Source organism: Papio anubis, chromosome 12, assembly GCF_008728515.1.
Source record: "Papio anubis isolate 15944 chromosome 12, Panubis1.0, whole genome shotgun sequence".
In the NCBI taxonomy this organism is placed as follows: domain Eukaryota; kingdom Metazoa; phylum Chordata; class Mammalia; order Primates; family Cercopithecidae; genus Papio; species Papio anubis.
This window is the reverse complement of record NC_044987.1, coordinates 76113725-76138610: the sequence shown is the minus strand read 5'-3', so window position 1 is coordinate 76138610 and position 24886 is coordinate 76113725. Positions and strand designations below refer to the sequence as shown.

General features: G+C 49.7%; 1 protein-coding gene across 9 annotated transcripts in view; it reads left to right on the top strand.

Moving 5' to 3' along the window:
* Positions 1–24886, top strand: part of PLEKHA7 (pleckstrin homology domain containing A7) — a 232353-nt gene that overhangs the window by 205273 nt on the left and 2194 nt on the right. For 3 of the 9 annotated variants that reach the window (XM_021926850.2, XM_021926847.2, XM_021926851.2), the window contains 14 exons: positions 1208–1276; positions 1451–1531; positions 2536–2685; positions 3297–3398; positions 9298–9406; positions 9600–9826; positions 13091–13282; positions 13378–13495; positions 14422–14525; positions 15023–15223; positions 17938–18096; positions 20497–20630; positions 21434–21576; positions 23344–23454. In XM_021926850.2, coding sequence (XP_021782542.1) covers positions 1208–1276; positions 1451–1531; positions 2536–2685; positions 3297–3398; positions 9298–9406; positions 9600–9826; positions 13091–13282; positions 13378–13495; positions 14422–14525; positions 15023–15223; positions 17938–18096; positions 20497–20630; positions 21434–21576; positions 23344–23444 — 1890 coding nt within the window. In that variant the 3' untranslated portion in view covers positions 23445–23454. Of the gene's footprint in view, positions 1–1207; positions 1277–1450; positions 1532–2535; positions 2686–3296; positions 3399–9297; positions 9407–9599; positions 9827–13090; positions 13283–13377; positions 13496–14421; positions 14526–15022; positions 16656–17937; positions 18097–20496; positions 20631–21433; positions 21577–23343; positions 23455–24886 lie in introns of those variants that run through there. The other 6 variants (XM_021926853.2, XM_021926854.2, XM_021926848.2 and 3 more) reach the window with 5 other exon arrangements.

Here is a 24886-nt window from a genome sequence, read left to right as displayed (position 1 = left end):
GACCTTTGGATTTGCTCATGACAGTTTGCAGGGAGAGGTAGCATAGGACAGTTGGGCACATGAAGGGCTTGAGCACTGAGTGGAATGTTTGCCAATTTATTTCCACCCCCAATTCACACTGAAACTTCCTGGACCTTACAGATAGAATGGGGAGAAATCTATACCCCTCTCTCCAGCAGCTATCTGTCCACACTGGGACCTCTCTGCATAGTGCACACACAGCGCCTATCTCTGCCACTGTTAGCTCCACCCTCCATTTCCCTGGTCAGATCTGCAAAATAGAGATCTGGCTTCCCCTACATCAGGCACAACAGACTTGGTTCTCCCTGGCCTTGTCTTGGCCATGGGAAGGTACATCTGTGAAAGTCACTCCCCTCAACCCCTGCATGACTTTTGGCAAGAAAGAAATTGGGGGAAATGGAAAAATGGGATAAGTTAGATTTAGAGTCTCAGGAGTCAGTGAGAGACAGGCGGCATATTGCCTACCTTGAGTCAAGTGAGGGATGGGAAATGTAAAATCCCATTGGCCCACAAGTTTGGGTGACTTTTGTGTATTGCTTTATGGTTTCCTTTCTTGTAACTTATACAAGTACAGCCTAGCCTCAGTTATGCAGGGAACAATTAAAAACCCCTGCTGGGAACTAGCCAGGTTCCTTTTTACCTTGGCCAGGTCTTCTTCCCAAATGGTAAAGGGTGAGGAAGGCTGGCCTTACCCATGGGGAAGTGGGCTGCTCAGAGACTTCCTTAAGCTAAGGCTTGACAACAGTCAAGGGATTTGTTTGTTCCTCTGGGTCTGCCCATCTCACCACCCTGGGCAGGGAGTAATGGGCTTCGTAACTCGTGTTTGTTCCCAGGTTCAGTAGCACACCTCTGTCTGATCGGTGGCAAATCTCCCAAGATTCATGCTAATTTTTGACATTCATTTTAGGCAAATATATACTTTTAAAATTGATGATCCTGTAACTTGAATGTCTACATTTTCTTTAACTCAAAGGACTTACCAGCATTACTAGAATCATGAAAAGGTTTTGTTTTTTTCCTAAAATGAAATAGGCATAGTATAGCCCAAGTTTTTGCCCCTCTCATGCTATGACCTACTTGCCACTGCCAAGGACTTCCACACCATCCATTGTAGGATGAATTTTCTTTCCTAAGTTCTGATCTCAAACACCATGGTTAAATCTCTTTTAAATTGTTCGCCTCCCAGATGACAGGCCGGGACCTTCTCAAGGATCGAAGTCTGAAGCCTGTGAAGATCGCTGAGAGCGACATTGACGTGAGTGAACAGCGTGACACGCTGACCCCTCATCTGCCTCCTGACGCCGACCCAGGGTGAACAGCTTCAGGCAGGGCTTGGATGATTCTGTAGCCAAAGGCTGTCTGATCGCAATCCCAAGGTCATGTCTTTTTCTCATCACTCCAGGCCCTTTCTACCTGTTCTTGCTTTTAGGTCAAACTGAGCATCTTCTGCGAACAGGACAGGATCCTCCAGGACTTGGAAGACAAGATACGAGCCCTTAAAGAGAACAAAGTATGTGTCAATTTTGAATAATCTTGGAATGGGCAGAGGGGCTTTTTGTCCCGTCTTTCTTGAGACATAGACTGGACCCTCATGTTAGTACTGAACAGCAAATGTTAGCTTATTTAAAAAAAAAAAAATGCACTGGGTGCGGCGGCTTATGTCTGTAATCTCAGCACTTTGGAAGGCCAAGGCAAGTGGATCACGAGGTTAGGAGTTCGAGACCAGCCTGACAAACATGGTGAAACCCTGTCTCTACTAAAAATACAAAAATTAGCTGGGCGTGGTGGTGGGCGTCTGTAATCCCAGCTACTCAGAAGGCTGAGGCAGAATTGCTTGAACCTGGGAGGCAGAGGTTGCAGTGAGCCGAGATCGCGCCACTGTATTCCAGCCTAGGTGACAGAGGAAGACTTCGTCTCAGGAAAATAAAAAAAAAAGGCTTATATGTGATGACCCCTGGTCCCTGAACCCCCAGGAAGCAGGGTTCCTTTGGAGGAAGTGGCTGCAGTCATTACAGGGCAGATGCCTTTGCTTCCTAAAGCTCCTTGTCTCCTAGGATCTGGGCTGTGGAGGCAGCAAGTCTGGATGGGAGTGCAGGAATGGGCCGGGGCCACCAACGTTGGCCTTTTCTATTCTTAAAGTAATATTTTCCTTTTGCATTTTAAATTTGTGATACTGAAGGTTGATAATATACTCTTTTCCCTAGGAGGCTACAGAGGATTTTTTTTTTTTAATTCTTTGATTTATCCTCTTAGTTTATCCCATAAGGAGTTTAGACAGCTGTATTCCTAGTTTATAGATGATGAAATTGAGGCACAGAGCTGTTAGGTACTTTCCCCAGCCTACCCCCTAGACAGAGTCAGAGCTGGCATCAGAGCCCCAACTGTGGGCCCATATCTCAGCGCTGGTCCCTTCAGCCTTGGTTAGGTCCAGTAGTTTTGGTTCCTCGTGTGGTATGGGGAGGCCTCTGGGGACTATCCTCCTATCCTGCTGCTTTTTGGCCCTTCCTGGTACAGGACCAGCTAGAATCTGTGCTGGAGGTGTTGCACAGACAGATGGAACAGTACCGAGACCAGCCCCAGCACTTGGAGAAGATTGCCTACCAGCAGAAGTTGCTGCAGGAGGACCTCGTCCATATCCGAGCTGAGCTCTCCAGAGAGTCCACTGTGCGTAGAGGGTGGCACACCTGTCTCCCTCAGGATGAGCTGAGCGAGGGGCTGCTTTTCTCACCTCCCAGATGTAGTTGAATTGGTGTCCAGAGGCAAGAGTCCTGAAATAGCAGAGCTTCTCCAGTAGCAGAACTGCCGCCTGACAGTAGATGACCTTGTCTGCTGGGGGTGACATGTCTGCCTGCATGTGTGCCTTAGGCTGCTTACCACAGTGACTTTTGAAGGCCAGTGACACCCAGTGGGCCAGATTCTCAGAGCTGCCTGCAGACTGTTCCCCTGATCTGTGTGCAGTTAATTCCAAGTTGTCAGAATCTCTGCTTTTTCACTTTTCAGTCTGTTGTGGTACAGGCCAGGACTGAGAATCAAAGCATCCTGAGGGTGGAAGAGGGAACAGTGCAGGTGGCCAGGGTCAGAGCACAAATGAGAGGATGCCACGCTCTTTCCTGCTCCTCCCTCTCTCCCACCAGGCCTGCCTGAGGCCTGCCCGGTCTCGGTCTCCTTCCCTCTTCCCCTGGCTGGGTCTGCATGGTCAGGAGTACAGGTGTTCATGAGGCCTTCCAACGGGGCAGGGGATAACTGAGAACTGGAAGCATTTTCTTGGCCAACAGGAGATGGAAAATGCTTGGAACGAATACCTGAAGTTGGAGAATGATGTGGAACAGCTGAAGCAGACCCTGCAGGAGCAACACAGAAGAGCCTTTTTTTTCCAGGTGATCTGATACCTGTCCATCCCTTCTGAGCTCTTGTTTTTTTGTTTTTCCAAGAGCTTTCACCTGTGGGGGCTGTGAGCACTGCTCAGAGTCCTTCTCCCCCTTGGCCCCAGATGCTCCACCCCTGTAAAGGAGCCACCCCAAACTCTCCCTTGAGGATCACTTCCCCAAGCCAGGCTGTGAGGAGAAGACTCACCCTCTTCCCCTTGCCTTGCTGCTCTCAAAGACAAACTCTTGGGTGTTTTAGAAAGGGCTTTACCTCTGATCATTTGGGGTCATCAGTGATCACAGAGTGATCCGTGTTCCTGTGGTTCTTGACCCCATCTTAGGCTGCTAGCTCATCGCTTAGACAGCAGCAGGAAATGGCCATCCCTTCCCTCCTCTGATTCCTGGAGATAGATGTTATCACACCTCTACCAGAGGGAGACAGTGTGAATTCTGTCCTTTGAGGCTCTCTGGTCTTGAGGCAGTCATCTGCATTTCTGGAGGCGAGGCTGGGTGATACCCATCTCTGTGACCCCATACCACTCAGGAAAGCTGGCCTTAGAGCCCTGCCTCTTTACCCTTAAAAAATCAGGCCACCCTATTGATAGCTGCTTCTGTCCCCCAGAAGTGAGACAGTGAAAGACCCTGTGTGGTTTTTCTTCTTCCAAATTGGGTTCCAAATTGCCCAGTGTTCCCCCACTGTGGTGCTTAACCAGGTTTCCACCCCACCCTCACAATTTTTTAAGTGGAAAATAACCTGTTTTTTTCTCACCTGACCTAAGATCTGTATCTTCTCCTTTCAGGGCCCTGAGATAATAAGTGTGTTTGAATTCAGCAAGCATTAATTGAGGCTTCTTGTGTGTGAGGCACCATGCTGGGCCACTTTTGGTGCTGGGCTTGCTAATTGATGAGCTAGTTCTAACCAAGGCTCTTCGTTTAAGTGATTTAATGAATATATTGACTCTCCAGACATTAGCCTCACCCCAGAAAGTTGAAGGAAATTCTGGAGGGGGTGTAGGTGTGTGGGCCCTGAGGCTTTTCCCAGGGCCTTGCTGTCCCTCTGTTCATGCAGAGATGGTTCGTAGAGAGCCCTGCCTAGGAGCATGTGGAGGAGACCCTCGCCTGTGGCTCAGGGCTGGCCTAGAGACTCTCCCCAGCACTTGTCTATCTCCTGCTGCTGGTGGGGTTGTTTGCCTCCCATAATTTCTCTTCATCCACTCTGGCTAACACTTCACTATTCTTTTTTGTAGCCCCAGCACTTACCGTAATGACTTGAAAATACTAGGTGAATATTGTTGACAAAGTCCTTCAATTACTTCTGGTTATGAGTTTATAAAACTGTCTGCCCAGGTATACCTATTTTCTTGGGCTTCAGTGATCTGGATTTTTTTAGCAGTAATTTTTTTCTGCTTTATTTTTAGTAGTAATTTTTTTAAGCTTTTCATTCTTTGTTTCTGTAATTACACAAATGACAAATGAATACGTGTCTTTGAAAAGGCCAAAACAGTAAGAAGCAAAAACAAAAAATGATATAAAAGTTCCTCTTCCCCCTCCCCGTTTCTGCCCCTCCCATTACCCTCCCTATGTGAAATCAGTGGTGTCCGTTGGTGGCGTTGCCTTCTAGACTATTTTCTATGCATTTTCAAAAATATGCACATGCATAGAATCATATGATTTATTCAGGGATGGGAGCAGTTAAAAGGCTTACTTGAAGACGATCACACTTACACATTATTTGGCAACTCACTTTTTTTTGTCATAACCTGGTATCATGGAAATCTTTGCAGGAAAGTTAACCCCAAATTTATGCTGCCCAATAAAATATAAATTAATTAAAAGTAACTGAAATTCAAAATATATTCCTCATTTACACCAGACTCATTTAAGTGCTTTGTACCCACATGTAGCTATTGGCTACTGTCTTGGACAGCAAAGATGATAGATTTCTATCATCTCAGAAAGGTGTATTGGGCAGTGCCAGTCTAAGGATATTAAATTTGTTCATCTTGACTGTTACATACTATTTCATAGTCTGGGTGTTTTCTACTTTATTTAGCCATTCATTTTCTGATAGCATTTAATTATTTTCAGTGTTTTGCTTTTATAAATGGTGTTGTGATGAGGATTCGTGTAACTGCCTTTTCACACTTGTTTACAAGTATCTGTGTAAGATAGGCTCCTAGGAGTGGACTTGCTGGGGTTGAAATGAGTATACATCTTAAAAGTGGATGGATACGCCAAACCACCTTCTAAAAGGCTGCACCTTTTTACCTTCCTACCCACAGCAAATGAAAGTACTGGACCTATTTGCTCACATCCTTGTCAGCACTTGTAATCAATCTTCTTAGTTTTACTAGTCTACTAAATGGCATCTCATTTTAATTTGCATTTATTTAGTTATTAGCAGGTTAAATGTCTATTCGTAGGATTATTGGCCATTTGTGTCTCTACTGTGCCTTATGTCATGGCGATTTAACGTATAGCAGGCCTAGAATCCTTTTTTTCCCCCTTCCCTCCAAAAAGCAAATAGATACACTATGACAGGTCTTTGTCACAGATGCCCTGGAGAACTCAGCCCCATAAGTTACTCTCAGATAGGCCAGCCTGGAGCCTGCAGCTTGATTTCCACCTTGCCTGCGGCACTGCTCACACTTTTCCTAAGTGCACAGTGACCTGGGAAGCTAACAAAGCCCTGCTTTGAGCAGGCACTGTGCTAGCTTCTTTGGTGTCATTCTAGGGCGGGCAGGCTGTTAGAGCCCTAGATAAATCATCAGCACTGCAGATGCGCTTGCAACCCCATATGCGGATTCTCAGTAACAGGGCTTAGAAATTCGCCTCCCTGTAATCAGGTTGGCTCCAGAAAAATACCCTTTTCAGTCAAGACTAAATCAGTGAGTTCAAGGCTTTACTGAAAGCAGCACATAGGAGCCTTTCTACCCAGTATGGTGGGAGGAGGCAGGAATGAAAATCCACCACCTCATTTCCCCCAAAATTCCCCTCCCCTCATTATGAAGGCCCAAAATTCCATCACCCTTGGAGAAGGATAGGGACTCTCCAGCCTTTTTTATTCTCTGCTCTCTGTTCTTTTCTCACATGTGGGGGTGACAGAAAGGCATCAGCGGGGCAAGAGAGTGGCTGACAGGGGAGCTTTGCCAGGGAGCTATGGAGGAGGAAGAGGACTGTGTTTAATCCCTTTCTTTACCTGTTCCCAACACTCAGCTTGGGGACTTCAGCCCTAGAGGTCATCCTCTTACCTACACATGCCCTGGGCTCAGTGATATACCTGTTTTAGGGTGCTCATGCTTTGGCATGCAGCTGAGAATCAAGCCCATTATTTGCTTGCCAGACCTGAGGATGTGCTTTATGTTGGAGTGTTGAGAGAGAGAGAGTGAGAACTGTGAGCCCCCTTGGGACAGGAGGCTTTGGACATCTGTTGTCATGGCTGTTGGAAAGTATTTGCTCAGGGAATTTTACATGACTGGTCCTTTATTCATGCAGCATGGATGCACTGAGAACCTGCTAAGTGCTGGGCCCTGTAGGGATGAATCAACAAGCAGTATCGGGCAGGTCCGTGAGAGTCATGCAGTGTGAGAACTCTTCCAGTTGAGGGGTAGCTAGTTGCCTTGAGAGGAGATGGGGTGAGTCCATGGGGTGGGACCAAGGCTATCTTCCCCCCATGTTAACTTAAAAGTCAAGAGAATACGACATTGGATGTTTAAACAACCCCGTCAAGAGATAGCCATAGTCCCTTAACCACATCAGACCCCTCCGTACCTCTTTTAGATCCTCTTCCCATTCGATTTTGGTTGTTGCTTGTCAGAATGCACATGATCATGTAGCCTAGGTCCTTCCCCATTGTATGTAGATATGTATTTTTTGGAGTTTATTATTTTTTTAAATTGATATATAAAAATTGTACTCTTATTGTGTTAAAAAAATTAACAGCTTTATCATATATTTCACATGTCATAAAATTAACACTTTTGGCTGGTCATGGTGGCTTATGCCTATAATCCCAGCACTTTAGGAGGCCAAGGCAGGAGGATCACTTGGAGTCAGGAGTTCAAGACCATCCCGGGCAACATAACAAGACCCCTGTCTCTACAAAAACTGAAAAAGAAAAAGAAAAACCAGCCAGGCTTGGTGGCATGCTCTGGTAGTCCTAGCTACTTGGGAGGCCAAAGCGGGAAGATCACTTGCGCCCAGGAGTTTGAGGTTACAGTGACTTTGATCACACCACTGCACTTCAACCTGGGCAACAAAGTGACGCTGTCTCCAAAAAATAAATAAATAAATTCACTCTTCTAAAGTATACATTTCAGTGGTTTTTAGTATATTCATAGCATGATACAGCCATCACCATAATCAATTTTGTAACACTTCATCATCCCCCAACAGAAATCCTGTATCCATTAACAATCACTCCCATTTCCCTAATGTCCCCTCTGCCGTAGCCAAACAATCTACTTCCTGTTTCTACTGATTTGACTAGTCTGGACATTTCTTATAAATGGAATCATATAATGTGTAGCTTTGTGTGACTGGCTTCTTTCCCTCGCATGTTTTCAAGGATCATCCTTGTAGCATGCATCAGTACTTCATTTCTTTTTATTGCCAACTAATATTCCATTCACTACTGTATTTTTAACTAAACCTCAAATCTCGGGTTCAGCTCTGACTTCTAAAAAAATGTTTTTTGTATCCTAGAGATGGTGTAAACTCTAGTCCTTCCTTCCCTTCTGCCATGATTACATAAGACAGTGCCTTTTAAAAAATTGTGGTAAAGGCCAGGTGTGGTGGCTCACGCCTGTAATCCCAGTACTTTGGGAGGCCGAGGTGGGCAGATCACCTGAGGTCAGGAGTTCAAGACCAGCTGGCCAATGTGGTGAAATCCCGTCTCTACTAAAAATACAAAAATTAGCCAGGTGTGGTGGTGGGTGCCTGTAATCCCAGCTGCCTGGGAGACTGAGGCAAGAGAATCGCTTGAACCTGGTAGGCGGAGGTTGCAGTGAGCCGAGATGGCACCATTGCACTCCTGCCTGGGCAACAGGAGTGAAACTCCATGTCAAAAAAAAAAAAAGAAAAAAGTTGTGGTAAAATACACAGAACATAAATTTACCATATTTATTATTATTATTATTATTATTATTATGTTGAGACAGGTCTTTTGCCCAGGCTGGAGTGCAGTGGTATGATCTCGGCTCACTGCAACCTCTGCCTCCCGGGTTCAAGTGATTCTTGTGCCTCAGCCTCCCAAGTAGCTGGGATTACAGGCGCACGCCACCATGCCTGGCTAATTTTTGTATTTATAGTAGAGATGGGGTTTCACATGTTGGCCAGGCTAGTCTCAAACTCCTGGCCTCAAGTGTTCACCTCCTTGGCCTCCCAAAGTGCGGTGATAACAGACAAGAGCCATTGCGCCCCACCCATCTTAATTATTTTTAAGTATACAGTTCAGTGGTGTAAAGTACATTCACATTTTTGTGCGCCCAATCTCCAGAACTTTTTATCTTGTGTAACTGAAACTTTATACACATTAAATAGTTCTCCATTCTTCCCTCTCCCCCGCCCCCGGCAACCACTGTTATACTTCCTGTCTCTATGAAATTGACTACTCTAAGTGTGTCATACAGTATTTTAGTGGAATGGCACAGTGTTTACGGCAGTCTATTTTTAAATTAGGCAAGCTGGACTGCTGAAAGCTACTCTGAAATTCCTCCCTGGATCTTGGGCATTTTCCATGTCTATGCTTCCCTAGAAAGCTATGAAACAGGCTTGGCTCTAGCACTAGTGGGGTTTCCAGAGGGGATGCTGCCCCCCAGGGCAGGGGGCTCTGTCTGAAATGGTAGGATAAGTCCTAAGAAGAAACTTGTAAGGAGCTAAGAAGGAAAACCCACCACTTTGTCTTCCTCAGGAGAAATCACAGATACAGAAAGATCTATGGAGAATTGAAGATGTCACTGCAGGCCTGAGTGCAAATAAAGAGAACTTCAGAATTCTAGTGGAGTCCGTCAAAAATCCGGGTGAGCTGTTCATCTTCCTGGGTGGGGATCTGGGTGAGGGCGGGGGTGGTGGGAGGGTGGAAGGCTGGGAGCCAGGTGGGTGGGATGGCCCTTGGGGAGGTTGGGTCTTCGAGGTGCTAAATCACTCCACTCATCCTCCAAGGAAGGGGGTCTTTGTTCCATCCCGTGCTTTGCTTCCTTCTATGCCCCTTAGAGAGAAAAACGGTGCCTTTGTTTCCTCACCCGCCTGTGCCTTCACTCTCAACTTCTGAGAGCAAGCCGCCCCCACAGCCCAGTCCTCCCACCAGCCCTGTGCGGACCCCTCTGGAGGTTCGACTCTTCCCCCAGCTGCAAACCTACGTGCCGTACCGACCTCACCCACCCCAGCTGAGGAAAGTGACATCCCCCCTTCAGTCACCAACTAAGACGAAGCCCAAAGTTGTAAGTAGTGATGACTAGGAGCTGAATGCCATTGTTTCCTCTTTGTCCTCAGATTACTTTCTCCTGGGAGAGAAACTCCTGGGAAAACTTGGGGAAATGGACCCAGCCAGTGTCCTAAAGGAGTCCTTAGTCACAAGCAGTTAAAGAGTAGTATTTCCCTGCTATTGTGCCTTAGAACTGGAAGATCCCTGGAAGATGATCTAACCCAACTCTCCCATTTTGCAGTTGGGAGAACTGAGGCCCACCAAGAAGAAGTGACTGTGCTGAGTAGGATGGGGTTTGTGATCTGCAGAGAGGTGTGTGGCTGTGGGTGAGGCTGTCCCCATGCAAACCTCTGTGCAGATCCGCGGGGTGTCTCCTGCAGTTACACAGCCTGTGGGCCGTGAGCTCAGTCCAGTGGAAAAATGTCCTTCCCTTCACCTGCTGCTGAGCACTGGGCTGGGTTGTGAGGATGCTTTGATCTTTAAAATAACCTCACAGAGTGTACACAGCAAGAGCAGTGTCCCCATTCCACGGAGAAGAAAACTAAGAGCCTAAACTGTTGACATTTGCTCAATGTCTCCATTCTAACTAGTGAATCCAATCACACCTCCTGGCCCTTCTCTTTTATTCTGTGCCATCTGCCATCTAATTGGGCCTTTAGTCCCAGATCTGGTCTATGGCCTCTGTGGCTGACTGGGCCAGCACCTTGGTTTGCCTGGCATAGAAAGAGGCCAAGCTCTTGGCAGAGTCTGGGAATGCAGGAGACTTGAAAGAAATAGGAGATGTGGTCAGGTCTCAAGAGAGCTCACGCCTCCAGGGCCAGGCCAGCCTTGGCTGGAGAACACAAGGAGGCTAGTCCCAGTGCAGGAAATCTATAGCAGAGTGGACCTCAGAATGGGGCCCTCCAGATTCTTGCCAAAAAAGGCTTGGAGGAAATTCACCTGGGCATCGTGTGTCCCTGGACCTCTGGTGAGGTCAGTGCACAGTGCTGGGTAAAACATATGAGTTCTGCTATCCTGGTCCTCACCATCTACCTGCTTCCAGCCATAGCCCAGGGCCCGCAGCTGCACCCAGGGTATGGCCCACCACCCAGCCAGAGAGTCACTGTGGATTTCAACATCTTGAGGTCTTCCCAATCCTAGATCCACGAGGTGGACTGGAGCTCTTGCCCTAAAACAGGACAGGGAAAATACCAAAACAAATAGCAGGAATGTCTGGGGCAGATGGCTGCCGACATAGGGCGCGATGCTGCCAGCTGGGACAGGGAATAGGGGAAAAGGCGCTGGCATAGGAGCTGGGACATCCAGATTCCGGGACTGATTCTCTCTGTGTGTCCTCAGGCAAGTCCGTCCCTTCTCTGAGCTTCCTCGCTTTCCCTTTTGTAGATGGTCACAGAGGCTCCTCCTCAGCTTGGTCATCTGTGGCGCTCAGGCAGGGCTTTCTCAGCTTGGGTGAGCATCAGGATCACCAGGAGAGATCCTCTCTCCTAGGAATATATGTGTGTTTGCCAGTTTTACCATTTGTTTTATTACTTGCTTGTTTTTAACACTTCTAAGATGGGCGTGGTGGTACGTGACTGTAGTCCCAGCTACTGGGAAGGCTAAGGCAGGAGGATCATTTGAGTCCAGGAGTCTGAGGCTGCAGTGACCTGTGATCACACAGCTGCACTCCAGCCTGGGCAATACAGCAAGACCCTGTCTCAAAACAAAACCCATTTATATTTGTGAAACAATAATACCCATCCTGAAAATGACATAAAACAGGATTATATAATTTAATGAATAACAATAAAGAGACCACCTGTTTTATACCAACAGCTGGACTAAGAAATAGAACACTGCCAGCAACCAGAAGCCTCTGGGTTCTTTCCCAGGTCAGGCTGCTTCCTGTCTGCCAGAAGTAACAACGATCTTGACTTTTTGGATAATAATCCCCCCCTTTTTTTTTTTCAGTTTTAGTACCTGTGCTGACTTTCCTAAACACTGTGATTATGCTGGTGTATAATTCTATACTCTTTTGTATCTTGCATCTTTTCTTCAACATTATGTTTGTGAGATTTATATACATTGTTGCATGTGGCTATAGTTCTTTTATTTTTATTTGACTTACTTTCTTGAGTTTAATGTTTTTTTTAAAAATAAATTAGATGATATTCTCAAAGGATACAAAAGCAAAAGATATAAAAAAGTACATAATAACATGTCTCCTTCCCACCCTCTGCCTCCAGACATTCCATTCAATCAAAGGCAATCGAAGTTTTATGTTTATCTTTCTGGGGAGCTTTTTAGAAATTGGTGATTCATATGTCTTGTCAGGATTAGAAACTGTGGATCCTTGGAGAACCAGTGGGTATCTTAGGCAGATTGCTTAACTTTCCCACATCAGTGAAGCATATTGCTTTAGAAGATTGTTGATAAGCCTTTGCTTTGGAGTGCTCTTTCCTGAACTTTCCAAGAGCTTGGAGTGCCCTTTCCTGAACTCTGCAAAATTCTTAAAACCAAATTAGACTGAGAAAGAGGGAATTTAGGAGGTGGAAGGCGTGATGGTCATTAGTCCTGCGAGTGGGTATTCATGGCAACCAGGGGCCGGTCTGTCAATATGTAGAGGAACCACAGCCCTCACAGAGCATTGTGGACAGGGAGTTTCAAGGAAAATGGTTGCATTCATCACATTCTAGGGAATCAGCTGCATGGTAGGCAGTGAGTCACTAATGCTGACCGCCTGTTCTGAGTCAGGAAGGAGGAAATATTTTGTAACCATGCACATTTCTGATAGAAAGGCCAGGAGGATGTAGACTCTGTCCTTGTTCAGGTCCCCACCCTGCTGAAGGAGCCAGAGCTTATGCAGGGCCAGTGAGCCAGCTCAGGCTAAGCTGAGTGGGTAGATGTTATTCTCCAGGTGGGTGGTGCTGTCATAAGCATGGAAGTCAGGGCAGGGTTAGCAGCCTGCCTGCAATGTGCACTCCAGGTGAGCGGAGGGAGCAGTTTGGCACAGCACCAAGGGTATGGACCCGGGAGACTTGAGTCCTGGGTTTTGGGACAGTTATACAGGTAACACTTTGCAGAATAGAAAGTGTATACATCTGAGGGGATAGAGGAGCAGAGGCATGTCCCTTCTTCACTGCTCCTCCTGGGGAAGTGTGAGTGCTCCTTGGCTGAGGCAGCCATGTTCTGTGGCTCTGATGTGGCCTGTTCCTGCCCTTTAAACCTCCACTGTGGCAGTACCCAGCAGTCCTCCCTCCAGCTCTCTCTCACTGACCACTGGTCTGGTTCTCTTTCTCAGCAGGAAGATGAAGCCCCTCCCAGGCCCCCACTCCCCGAACTCTACAGCCCAGAGGACCAGCCCCCGGCCGTGCCGCCTCTGCCGAGAGAGGCCACCATTATCCGGCACACGTCTGTGCGGGGCCTAAAGCGGCAGTCAGATGAGAGGAAGCGAGACCGGGAGCTGGGGCAGTGTGTGAACGGGGACTCCAGGGTGAGCAGGGGACCCTGGGACTGCCACTCTGCATGTGGGGGAAGGGAAGGGGGTATGACACTGGCAGGTCACATCACCTGGGTCTCTCCCCACAGGTGGAGCTGCGGTCATATGTCAGTGAGCCTGAGCTGGCGACCCTCAGCGGGGACATGGCCCAGCCCTCCCTGGGACTTGTGGGCCCTGAGAGCAGGTACCAGACGCTGCCAGGCAGAGGTAAGGCAGGGTCCTCCCTGGAGTTTCTCTGGGAATCCCACCACACTGCTTCCAGCCCTCAGATGGTGCCTCGTACCCTTCTGTCTGCAGCTCCAGGCCTAGGAGTGAGCAGCAGCTCTCAGGGGGCTCTGGGCTGCCAAGAGGGAGGACCTGGCCTGCCTTCCTCTGGCCCACATCATGATTCTCTTCCTCTTTTGTTATATCTGTCCCCAGGAACAATGATAATAGCAGTTACTAGAAAGCCTGGCACTGTTTAAGTACTTTATATAGACATGATATTCACAACAATCCTATGAGGAAAGTACTGTCATGCCCATTTTAGAGACACAGAAACTAAGGCCCAGGGAAATTAAATAACTTGCCAATTAGCTGATCATTGGTGGAACCAGAAGACCATCCCAGTGCTCTGGCTCCGGAGTCACTGCACCCTGCAGGCTGGGTTGCTGGGTGGCTGCCACCAGCTTGTCCATCTCAGCCCTTCCAGAGTGCTTCTGTCTCTTGAATGAACCCTCAATGAACCCTTTCCTTAAATGTCTTCTTGCCAGTTGAGTGTCCTCACTTTCCTCCTCCCCCCAAGTTGGGTTGTGCAGGGTGCCTAAGAATAGATCAGGGAGTGAAAGGCATTCCTGCCCCTCCAGTCTTTCCACCTGCCAGGCAGCCCAGTCATCTGCATGTAAGGAAAGCCTGCGGTGGTCCACAGATCTGCAGGGACACTGCCCTCCATCGGGGACAAAGGTCACCCCTGGGCTGGCCCCCATCCTCTATTGGGGACCTTGCTCTTCCAGGCCCTGGGGAGGAAGAAGAGAAGTAAGGGTGGGTCATTGGCTGGGTGCTCTTGGTCCTCCTACAAGAATGTGTGATGAGGGAGAAGCGGGAACCCACCCACACCAGCACAAACATGCTCGCACTTCTCTTTCCTCACAAAGGGCTGTCAGGGTCCATGTCAAGGCTCCAGCAGTCGTCCACCATTGCTCCCTACGTCACACTCCGGAGGGGTCTCAATGCCGAAAGCAGCAAGGCGACCTTCCCTGTGAGTGGCCTTGAGCTGTCGAGGACCTCCCTGCTCCTTCACATGGGGAGGGAGGGTATCCCAGGGGGACAGTAACTGGCCATCCCGTCAGCCCTGGGGATGGCCTCTGGGGTGGCCTCAGCCCCTCCTGAGCTCCCTGTCACCCACTGCCCACCAAGGAGGGCATCCTGCCTTTCTCTCTGGCCTGTCAGGGTGGCAGGAGGGAGCTCAAGAAGCCTGCACCCTGGGTTCTGGCCTCACTGGACAGGCCTGAGCCTCAGTGTCTGCATCTGCAGAATGGGTTCTGCTCAGAAAGCTCCTGAGGGTTGGGGGCATCGTGTTGCTTAGAGGAAATAGTTCTCTTAAGTCCAAGAGGAGCCCAATTAGAGTGTGCATGTGTGTGCATGTGCGTGTGCATGTGTGTGAGAGACAGCGGGAATGCAGCCAGCGGGGTGGCTGTCCTCTGCATGCCCAGCCCAGCCGTTCTGTGTCTCTCTTGCCTGCCTCCTCTTCCTCAGAGACCCAAGAGTGCCTTGGAGCGCCTGTACTCAGGGGATCACCAGCGGGGCAAGATGAGTGCGGAGGAGCAGCTGGAGCGCATGAAGCGACACCAGAAGGCCCTGGTCCGAGAGCGCAAAAGGACACTGGGCCAAGGGGAGAGGATGGGCCTGCCCTCATCTCGCTACCTCAGCCGGCCACTCCCTGGAGATCTTGGCTCAGTATGTTAGGAGGGGCCAGGCAGTGGGGCAGGGACAGGGAGCCGTGTGCCCCTCAGAGTCCCCCAAACACAAGCATATCACACCTCCCAGTGAGCGAGCCGTCCATTGACCTAAATGGTTGAGGGAACACCCCACGGGGCTGTGTGTCCACGACACAGGCTGGACAAATGCCTGGTTAGAGGCTGACCTGAACCAGAACTGGAGTGAGGATCAAACAGGCCCAGGAGCCTGAGGAAACACCCAGTCAGTCCTCCCAGCTGCGATGGAGAGGGGTCTTTGCAGGCATTCAGAATCTCAGCAGAATTCAGGATCTGGGAATACAGGGTTCAGAGAGGAGAGGAGGAAGATGGTGACATGATTTGATTAGAAGCACAAGCAAACCGATCAGCCTCCCACACCTGCCAGCAGATGCTGTGTGAGGGCGCTGGAGCACCGGGTCACACCCCTGCCCCAAGGGCCACTGGTCTCCCTGGGCTTGCAGTGTAGAGGCCTCAGGGGTGTCAGGGAGAGCTGGAGAGGCCTGTGCTGCTCCCTGGTGGCGCTTCCTGGCGCTGTGCCCTGTCCACAGTCACCTTAGGTCCCTTTGGAAACGTTCCATTTGACTTTTCCCTGTTGTGTGAAATCCCATGTTTCCCTAAACCTCTAGCCTGATTGTTCTTTCCCTAATTCATTGCACAAGCTCCTTTGCTTTTAGTGTTACCGCTCGTTGCCTCTCTAATCCTGCCTGATTGTGTTTACAGAAGCTTCTGATTTGCATTGAACGTGCTCTAACTGGCCTGTGCTACTTGTTACCGGGCTTGTAATAGCGGTTCTTGTCTCCATAGCCCGTTGAGTGTTCCCAGATGTGACTCACCTTTCTGCTGCCCTCTTCATGCAGGCCTACTGACTCATAATTCACTTATCCCAAAAGCCACCCCACAAGCCTGAGACAACCTGCTGCCCGAGGCCACAGTCATTGGCAGAGGTCTGGGCATTATTAATTTATAAAAATCCATGCCTTACACCTGGACGGTAGACAGGGACTTCAGAGACTGCACGTTTGAATACATTCTCCCAAGACTGAGGTTGTTCGGTTTTAATTCCTCTAGTCCAATCACACAATTTCTTTTGGAAAACCTTTTGTGTTTCTGGTATTTAATAACTTGAAGGGATAGCAAAATATACTGTGTATTCAGAGGGCCTCTCTGCAGCTGTTAGCTCAGACACCAAAGGGGTAAGACCCAGGGCATTCATATCTTTAAAAGCTGCAAACCTGGTAACTTTTAAACTTTTAAAACAAATGTCATATGGGGTAACACTGACCTTTTATAATTTGATGTCTCAAATGTAGAGATTATTTAAAACTCGTAACTTGAATACCTTGTAATTTTTCTCTTAAAAGACTTGTGTAAGTCTCTGCATCAACGCCAATAAACATGTTGCTTAATAATAATGGATTGGCGTGGTTCTTCCCCAGGATACCTTGTAGAGTCTAGTGAACTTTTCCTGTTTGTGGAAACAATCAGGCTGGGTTTAAATGAGGACTTATCTCTATTTGGAGCATTTGTCAGCGTGTAAGGAAATGAGTGTTTTCTTTGTGAATCATTAAATTGATTTTTTCATCCTTGGAACTTCAATTGCCTAATCCTTTCCAACAATAATTGGAAACCGTCACCTAAGAGCGATTACACTGATTTGAGGTTATTATTGAGAGCTTGTGCATGAATGGGTGAAATGTGCAAATATGGCTCTGGGTTTGGGGTTTTGGAGGGACTTGAGGAGGCATCAAAGACAATCAGGACCATTTGGGGGGCTTTGAGGTGGATGGATGGGAGACAGGAGGTGACCTGGGATAGATAAGCATCTGCTTTGGTTCTGCTCAGGGGAAGAGAGATTTTGAGCCTACTGTATTCTCAACAACCTGCTCAGAGGTCAAAGGCCTGTGAGGATGCAGGTCCTGGGTCAACAGGAAACCACCACGGAGCTGGACAGTCATGGCTGGATCTTATGGGTTAGATTTTCCCTTTTGGGAAGCTTGTTACAAAGTTGATACTATGAAACAGACTTAGAAACATTCCATTTGATTTAGCATTTCAATTTTATATGATTTAGTTTTTTTTTTCTAATTTAAAGAAAACATCTATCTCAAATAGATGGGTCTCACACAGCAGTTTGTCTGCCTCATTGGCTCCAAGCTGCCCTTGCTTGTACCTCCCCAGCCCTGCTGTGAGTGCGATATCCCCCACCTACAAATGTTACCTTGTTGAAAATTTCCAATAGAAAGACCCTTGGTTATTCCTCTTGCTTAGCAGGGCCTTGAAGGGCATGTTTTTCCATTAACTCTGAGCCTGAGGCATATGTCTCCTGAACCAGCTGTAGAGAGTGGAAGGGGCAAATCCCTTCTCTAGAACTCTGTCCCAAGTTGTTTGGAGGTCACCCTCTCTGGGAGCCTTCTGTTTCCCTGGGGGCCACTGTAAGCCTGAAGTCATGAGTCTTAGACCTATGCCCCGAGAGTGTGTGTTTGAAACCTCTGGGAACCCAGATCAGAGAGCAATTAGCAGTCTGGAACAACCCATATGAAGGGGACAGCAGCTTCGTTCTCTATTGCACATACAGCTTTTCCCTAATGGGATCACAGGTTCATCTTCCAAAGAACCCCATGGAAAAAGGTGACCAGCTGGGCCCTTTCAGCAGTCAGAAAGCGACTACGTTTAACCCTCTTGTTCTGTTGCCAGTGGAAGCGTGAGCAGGACTTTGACCTGCAGTTGCTGGAACGGGTCGTGCAAGGGGAAAAAAAGGACAAGGAGGAGAATGGCTGGTTGAAAGTGCAGGCCATGCCTGTCACTGAGTTGGACCTGGAGCCTCAAGACTATGACTTGGACATCAGCAGAGAGGTGAGGGCAGGCGCTTCCTTCATGTCCTCCAGGAGACATGGCCTTCAAGCTCCCAGCCTGATCCACCTTCCCACTGTGGGGTATCACCCTGAACAGGGACATGGCTCAGCTTCAGTGTGGCCTAGGAGAATGGATGGATAGCAGCTTGAGGCAATGAAAGGAGGCCAGACGTTTCAATGAAGGTTCAAATCTCTCTCTAATTTAGGGCAAACTGTAATTTTAGCTTCTCTGTGCCTCTGTTTCCTCAACAGTGAAGTGGGTTGTGAAGAGGATTAAGTGACTCCACATGTTCTCTGGAGGTTTAGCGACCAAAGCAATCAAAGCCACATAGTAGGCACGTGAGCAGCAGTTGCTATTGTTAGGAAATGTTCCCTGCAACACCAGGGATTGGCTTTGCAACTGGCTGGTGAGGCCAACTTGGGCAGTCTGACTAGGGGAAAATGGGGGGCAGGTTTGAAAATCACAGGTGAAAATTTCCAGCCATGATAGAAGCTAGGGAACAGTGCAGTGTTCTGGTCTGAATTCTTCTGGTGCCCTCTGGTGGCTTATGTGCATCATGACAGGGCAGGCCCAGGAGAGCAAGTAACTGCTGGATCTACCCATCAAGAAATGTCTCTACCCAAGGGGAGAGAAAGGGAACTCAGGGTATGACACAGTCAACATCTTCAAGACGTAGATGGTCTCCTGGGGCCTATGTCGATGCTATTCCTAAGCTCTGCAGGGCAGTGTCTATGGCTGCTTGGTTCACCTTTGTATCCCTAGCCCCTGGCACAGGGCCTGGCACACAGTGGGTGCGTGGTACATCTTTGCTGCATGAAGACTGTGTGGAATGAATCACACAGTGACCCGTAAATGTACCAAAAGCATTTGTACAAGGACTTGGCCTGCCTGGAAATGGCACAAGAGGAAATGTTATCACCACATGAAGGATGGATCGAGGCAAGACCTCAATAAAACTTTTCCCCAGGTCTGTGTGATAGGAGAGTGAGTACTGAGGAGGACCTTGTCTTCTGGAGCCTTCCTGCTGTCTTAAGAGGCAGCGCCAGGCCTATTCACAAGCTGATTTGCCAATGGTATCTACCTGACTCAATATGTTACGGGTTCCTGTGGTCTTTGGGAACAAAGAAACAGCGTGTGGATAAGATAAGTGTCTATAGAGTTGCTGAGTTTTGGGGTCTGCTGGGGCTCTAGGAGTTAACAAGGCTGGTCCCCTGCTCAAGACCTTGTTCTTTTGCCATCTGAAACAGCCAAAGGTCTGTTGTGTTCTTAGATTCACAAAGGAAGCCCCGACATGCTGCCTTGGCAGGGGAAGTGTGTTCTGTAGTGTCCTGATTGCCTGCCAGTCCAGGGAAAATGTTCTTCCTTATCTCTAACCTAAATTCCTCCTGCTACAATGTAATCTACTTCCTTCCTCTAAATCTGTCCTCATTGGAGTAACAGAGAAGAGCTTATTTCTTGCCATCTCCAGCAGCGCAAAAGGGCTGCCTGTGGGTTTAAATCCATGACCAGGTTTGCCCTGGGATTGGGTTAAGCCCGTTTTTAGGAGCTTCAACCTACCCCATTTTAGTGTGCTTTTGTAATTCAGGGAGGAAAAAGTTCCTGGAGCATGCAAAAGCTTCCTTTAGTGTTCTTAGTCCAAGCAAAGTTTCACCAAGCCGAGTTTGCCACTAGTTCTACGGGAGATGCTGGTGAGGTGGAATTTGGGGCTGTCTTCCTCTGGCCAGCAGTAGATTCAGCATAGCTGCCTCCTGTCTAGATCAGAAGAGCCTTTTTAGGGACAGAAAGCACCATCACATCCTTTCATTCACCCACCCGTCAATCATCCATTTATCCATTATCCATCCATTCAGGGAGATTTAGTTGAAGGGCTACTAAGTACTAAGTCCATGCATTAGACAGAGGGAGACAATGGCGAACGGAAAGTGAGGGGATGGAGGGGATCAGAGAAGGCTTCTCAAGGTGAGGTTGAAAAGATGAGAGTCAATGTAACAAAAGGGAGAGCTTCCCAGATGGAACAGAGGCCCCACTGTGGGCAGGGAACTGGAGGGGCTGGTTGATCAGTGGCTGCAGAGGTCATCAGGGGTCAGGTCACTTAGGGCCTTGACGGTGGCATTAAAGATGATCATTTTCCCGAGAGCTTGTAGTCTAGCTATCTTGCCCTTCCCTTCCGCCAGCCTGTAGGAGGTTGTCTGGTGGAGTGGAAAGAACACGAGCTTTGGAGTCGGACTCAGGTTCAAACCTGGATTCCACAACTTACTAATTTTGTGATCTTAGCAAGTTACTTAGCCTCCTGTGGACTCCGCTTGCTTCCCATGGTGGGAGGGGACGGGGATGGGAAAAGCGAGTCCTAAACCCAGACATCTGAGTGTCTCCCTCTGCCACCTCCTGGCCTCTCCCCAGTTGTCCAAACCAGAGAAGGTGTCAATCCCTGAGCGCTACGTGGAGCTAGATCCCGAAGAGCCACCTAGCCTTGAGGAGCTGCAAGCGCGTTACCGCAAAGCCGAGAAGATCCGCAACATCCTCGCCCGGTCAAGGTCAGTCCTCGCTTACTCAAGTGTTGGCAGGTCACCCTGACCCCAGGTGGTGTCTCTACCATGTGGGCCCTGGGCCAGGCTGGCTGGGATGCATGTTTTGCCAAGTCTTCGTCTCAGGTAAGCCCTACTCATTGGAGGGGGCAGGCTGGTACATTGCCAGCAGATCAGCAAGGAAGCTGCCTAGGTCATCTGGAAAGGCCTACAACATTTGTAGAGGCTTCTTGTCCTGGGCGTTCACCTCCAATTCTGTGTCCCAAGTGACCCTAGCAAGTGAGGAGAGTGGAGCCAAGCATTGTGTGAAGCGGAGCTAGTTGGAGATCAGCTCCAGTGATGGTCCTCCCAGCATTTGGGCCTGTGCACCCTCATGCAGACCAGCAGATCAGAGCCAAGGGTGCCAGCCTTGTCCCTAGGGCACCAGAGGCATTGCCCACTCCCCTGGATGCTGGCCTGGGGCCCTCTGAAGTGACTTGACTATCCCCTCAGCCTCAATAGCTCCAGAAACTTAATCTTGTTTGTATGCCTCCATTTCAGAGCTGGCTTAGCCATTTCATGTCTGAATTTAATAAGAGCCTCCAGCTAGATCTGTGAACTTAAGGTCTGTGGCCTTCCCAAAAGAGGAACAAAGCTGTGATCGTTTGGGTGTTTCGGGGAAAGCATGTACCTTTGTCTAGGGAGAAAGTACCCACAGTTTTTTTCTGAACCCCCTCAAAATGTTGAGAACCTCTAGGCCAAGGAGACCCTCCACTCCTGAGGCTGCTGCCCAGGGCAGGAGGGCCCATGGTCTGCTTCCGACCTTCCTGCAGCATGTGCAACCTGCAGCCGACCTCAGGCCAGGACCGGAACAGTGTGGCTGACCTGGACTTGCAGCTGCAGGAGCAGGAGCGCATCATCAACATCTCCTATGCCCTGGCCTCTGAGGCCTCCCAGCGTAGCAAGCAGGTGGCAGGTAAGGCCATGGCCCAGCCCCCAAGGCCTGGATCCTGCCCACTGCACCTGTGGACTTGGGCCCAGCATGGCCTGTTCCAGAGCCAGTGGAAAATCAAGTGTCAAGGATGGTAGTTGAGGGTCAGTGGTGTGTTCCCCTGACCACTGGGCATCCTGTCCCATGAGCACAGCAGGACTTGGAAGGGAAGGTGGGGCAGGCCACACAGTGGGGGAGACCAAGGGGGCCCGGAAGCTCAGAAGTATCAGGGGAAGGCGGTCCCAGGAGGAGCAGTGCTGCTACCCCACTTCCTCGGAGACTATGAGCTAAGAGCAGGCTTTTCAAGGTTCTGATCCAAGGGGCTAAGGTTTCTGACCTCATGAAGAAGGGGGCAGGAAAGTGGTTGATGCTTGAATTTCTTGCTGGAGCAAGGCAGAAGGGGGCCCCTCCAGACCTCCCTGGTCCGCTGCCTTGGTCTCTAAACTAAAGCCAGTGTTCACCTTGTCAGAGTGTATTGTGCCAGAAAGTATGGGACGAAAAACATAACACCATGGGATGAGAACATGTGTGTGTGTGTGTGTGTCTCAGCCTGTGTCTGTGTACGTGTGTCTGTGTGTATGTGTGTCTCTGTGTATAAAAGGGCTGCTCTTTCTCTCAGTCAGGAAGGAGACTGCAGGCTCCTCCTTCCACTCACAACTCACGCCTCCTTCCACTGGCAAAGCGGCCGCTGTGGGGACTGTCCTGACTGGTAGGCAGGTGGGAAAGTGATGCTTTTTAGGAACTGAGTCCTCAGTGGCTGTAATACAATAGGGACTGAGCGATATACCCTGCTGCCTCCCTGAAATCTCTAGAACCAGAACCTTGTGCCTTCACAGTTCACCCGGTACCATTTCTCCCCCAGTGCAGAGGCCACTGTGTGTCTGGGTGGTGCTCCTGGCCAGGTGTGCTCCTTCTGGGGAGGGGGCAGCCATAGAGCCTGAAGTGGTGTCATGGCCCCTACCAATTCTCCAATCCTGGCCAAAGGGTCTAGAAGTAGCCAAGGATGTGGCTGGCAGAGCCCTCAGAGGCCTGGGCCTGGGGGGTCTGGTCTGGGGATCAGAGAGCTTTGCTGTGGCCCCAGAAGGCCATGAGAGTGACTGACAACAAGGGGAGGGGCCATAGTCATAGTCAAAACCTGTTCTCTGTCCCCCACAGCCTGATCCTGCACAGTCCTTGAAATTTCTGCTGTCCTCAGTCCCTTCGAGCACATGCTGAGTGGGCTGAGAGTTGGCCAGTGTGGTGTTCTGGGACTAGGGATGCAGGAGATGACTCATCCAGACCTCTCCTCCTAATGACCCTGGGGCTCATCTTAGCAGCTTTTGAGCTTCTGGGGAGGGTTCGAGCAGGGGCGGCTCCCCCACCATACCGTGCCCTCCTCTCGCCTTGCTTGCTCTAACCCTGGGGGGTCTGCCATCCTCAGCCTCCTTACTGCCAGCAGATGAGCGCCCCCAGCCCTAATATGCTGTGACCAGTTCCCAGGGCCTTTCTCCCTTCCTAGTCAGAGGTGATTTTTGCTGCAGCCTTTCCTCACTCTCGATCCCTCTCTCCATCTCAGAAGCATATCCAGGAACTGCAGGTTGACCCATCTGGTTCCCCACCAGGCCCCATGGATCTGTCCCTCACCCTCAAGCCCAGGCCCTTCATGGTGGGCAGCAGGGCCCATGCCACCGCAGCCTGCCAAATGGGGCATCTGGTGCTGCAGGAGCTGACGAGGAGTCTAACACACCGCTTAATTCCTGTTGCCCCATCTAGCGCAGCAACTGGCCCTCCTCCCGCCTAAAGGCCCCCTGTCTCCCAGGACGGTGCCACCTTACCCCCCTTTAACCAACGGACTCCACTACACCTTTGTCTAACACCTTCCAAGTAAGAGCCCCTGCCTGGTGTGCCCCTGCCTGCTCCCTGTGCCTCCCTAGCGCTGAGCTCCTCACCTCCCTGCTGTGCTGAAATGATTGCAGTGCCACCTGCTGACGCCTCCTTCCACTGGCAAAGCGGCCGCTGTGGGGACTGTCCTGACTGGTAGGCAGGTGGGAAAGTGATGCTTTTTAGGAACTGAGTCCTCAGTGGCTGTAATACAATAGGGACTGAGCGATACACCCTGCTGCCTCCCTGAAATCTCTAGAACCAGAACTATGCCCCCAACCCTTGCTCTCCTCAGTAGGGCAGCCTGATGCCCAAGAACCAGCGCAGCCCACACTGCCAGCCTCAGGGGACTGGAAGAGTTAGATCTTGGCCTTTCAGGGCTTTGGCCAAAGAAATGGAAGAACTGTAAGATTGGGAAAAGTCCAGTTCTACAGATGAGGAAACTGAGGCCCAGTGAGGGGCTGGGGCTCATTCCAGGTCACAAAGAATTGGTGTCAGTGCAGAGGCTGGGACTGCCCTTTTGGTCACTGGGCACTTTAAGAGGGAGAGAAAGGGAAGCCCAGGGCAACGTGAAATTGGCTGTCAGCCAGGCAGAAAGCTCTGGCACCACCCCTACCAAGCCCTCCCCATGTGGGCATCTAGTGATGAGAGGCAGTGCGGGATGAGGAGGGAGCCCTGCAACAGGAGGCCGGCATCTGGTCCAGTCTCAAGTGAGTTCTTGGCCTGAGCCTGTTGCTTCGGAGCCCATTGGTTCACCTGGACAGGGGAAGGTCAGACTGGTGGTCTGGGCAGTCCTTTCCCTGACATCGCATCCCACTATCATTTTGCAGGGCTTTCCCCTCTCCTTCCTTTACATATACTGTGGTTAACATTGTTGAGTGCCTGCTGTGTGCCAGGCATTGTGCTAAGCATCTCTTTTGATCCACACAACAACCCTATGAAGATGTTTCCCTCCATTTTACACATGAGAAAACAAAAGCTCAGAGACCTTGAGGGATTTGCGCAAGGAATCACAGCTTGTTTAAGTGCTGGGGTTTGAACCCCTTTGATATGAGTTCAGAGCCTTTGTTCCCCATCACCACTCATGGATTCATCTGGGCCGCCCTGAGCAGCTCTAAGTGTTTGGAGAAAGAAGTGAAAAGAGGGAGAGAGTGTTTGTGCTGCAGGAAACAAAGCATGATTTTTTGTCAGGTGTCCATCCTGGGTGCTCCCCCTGCCTCACAGCAGAGCCAGCCAGTCCCTGCCAGCCTGAGCATGGAAGGACGAGGCCAGCCTCCTTGGGCCAGGTTCTAGGAGGTGTGGAGGAGATGATTGAGGAGCCATAGGGAAGTGCTCTAGCCAGGTCCATTGTGAAGGCCACGGTTGGGGGTGTGGCTTTCTCCTACAGATCTGAGCACAGTAGCAGCGCTCAGGCACAGAGAGGCAGGAGAGAGAC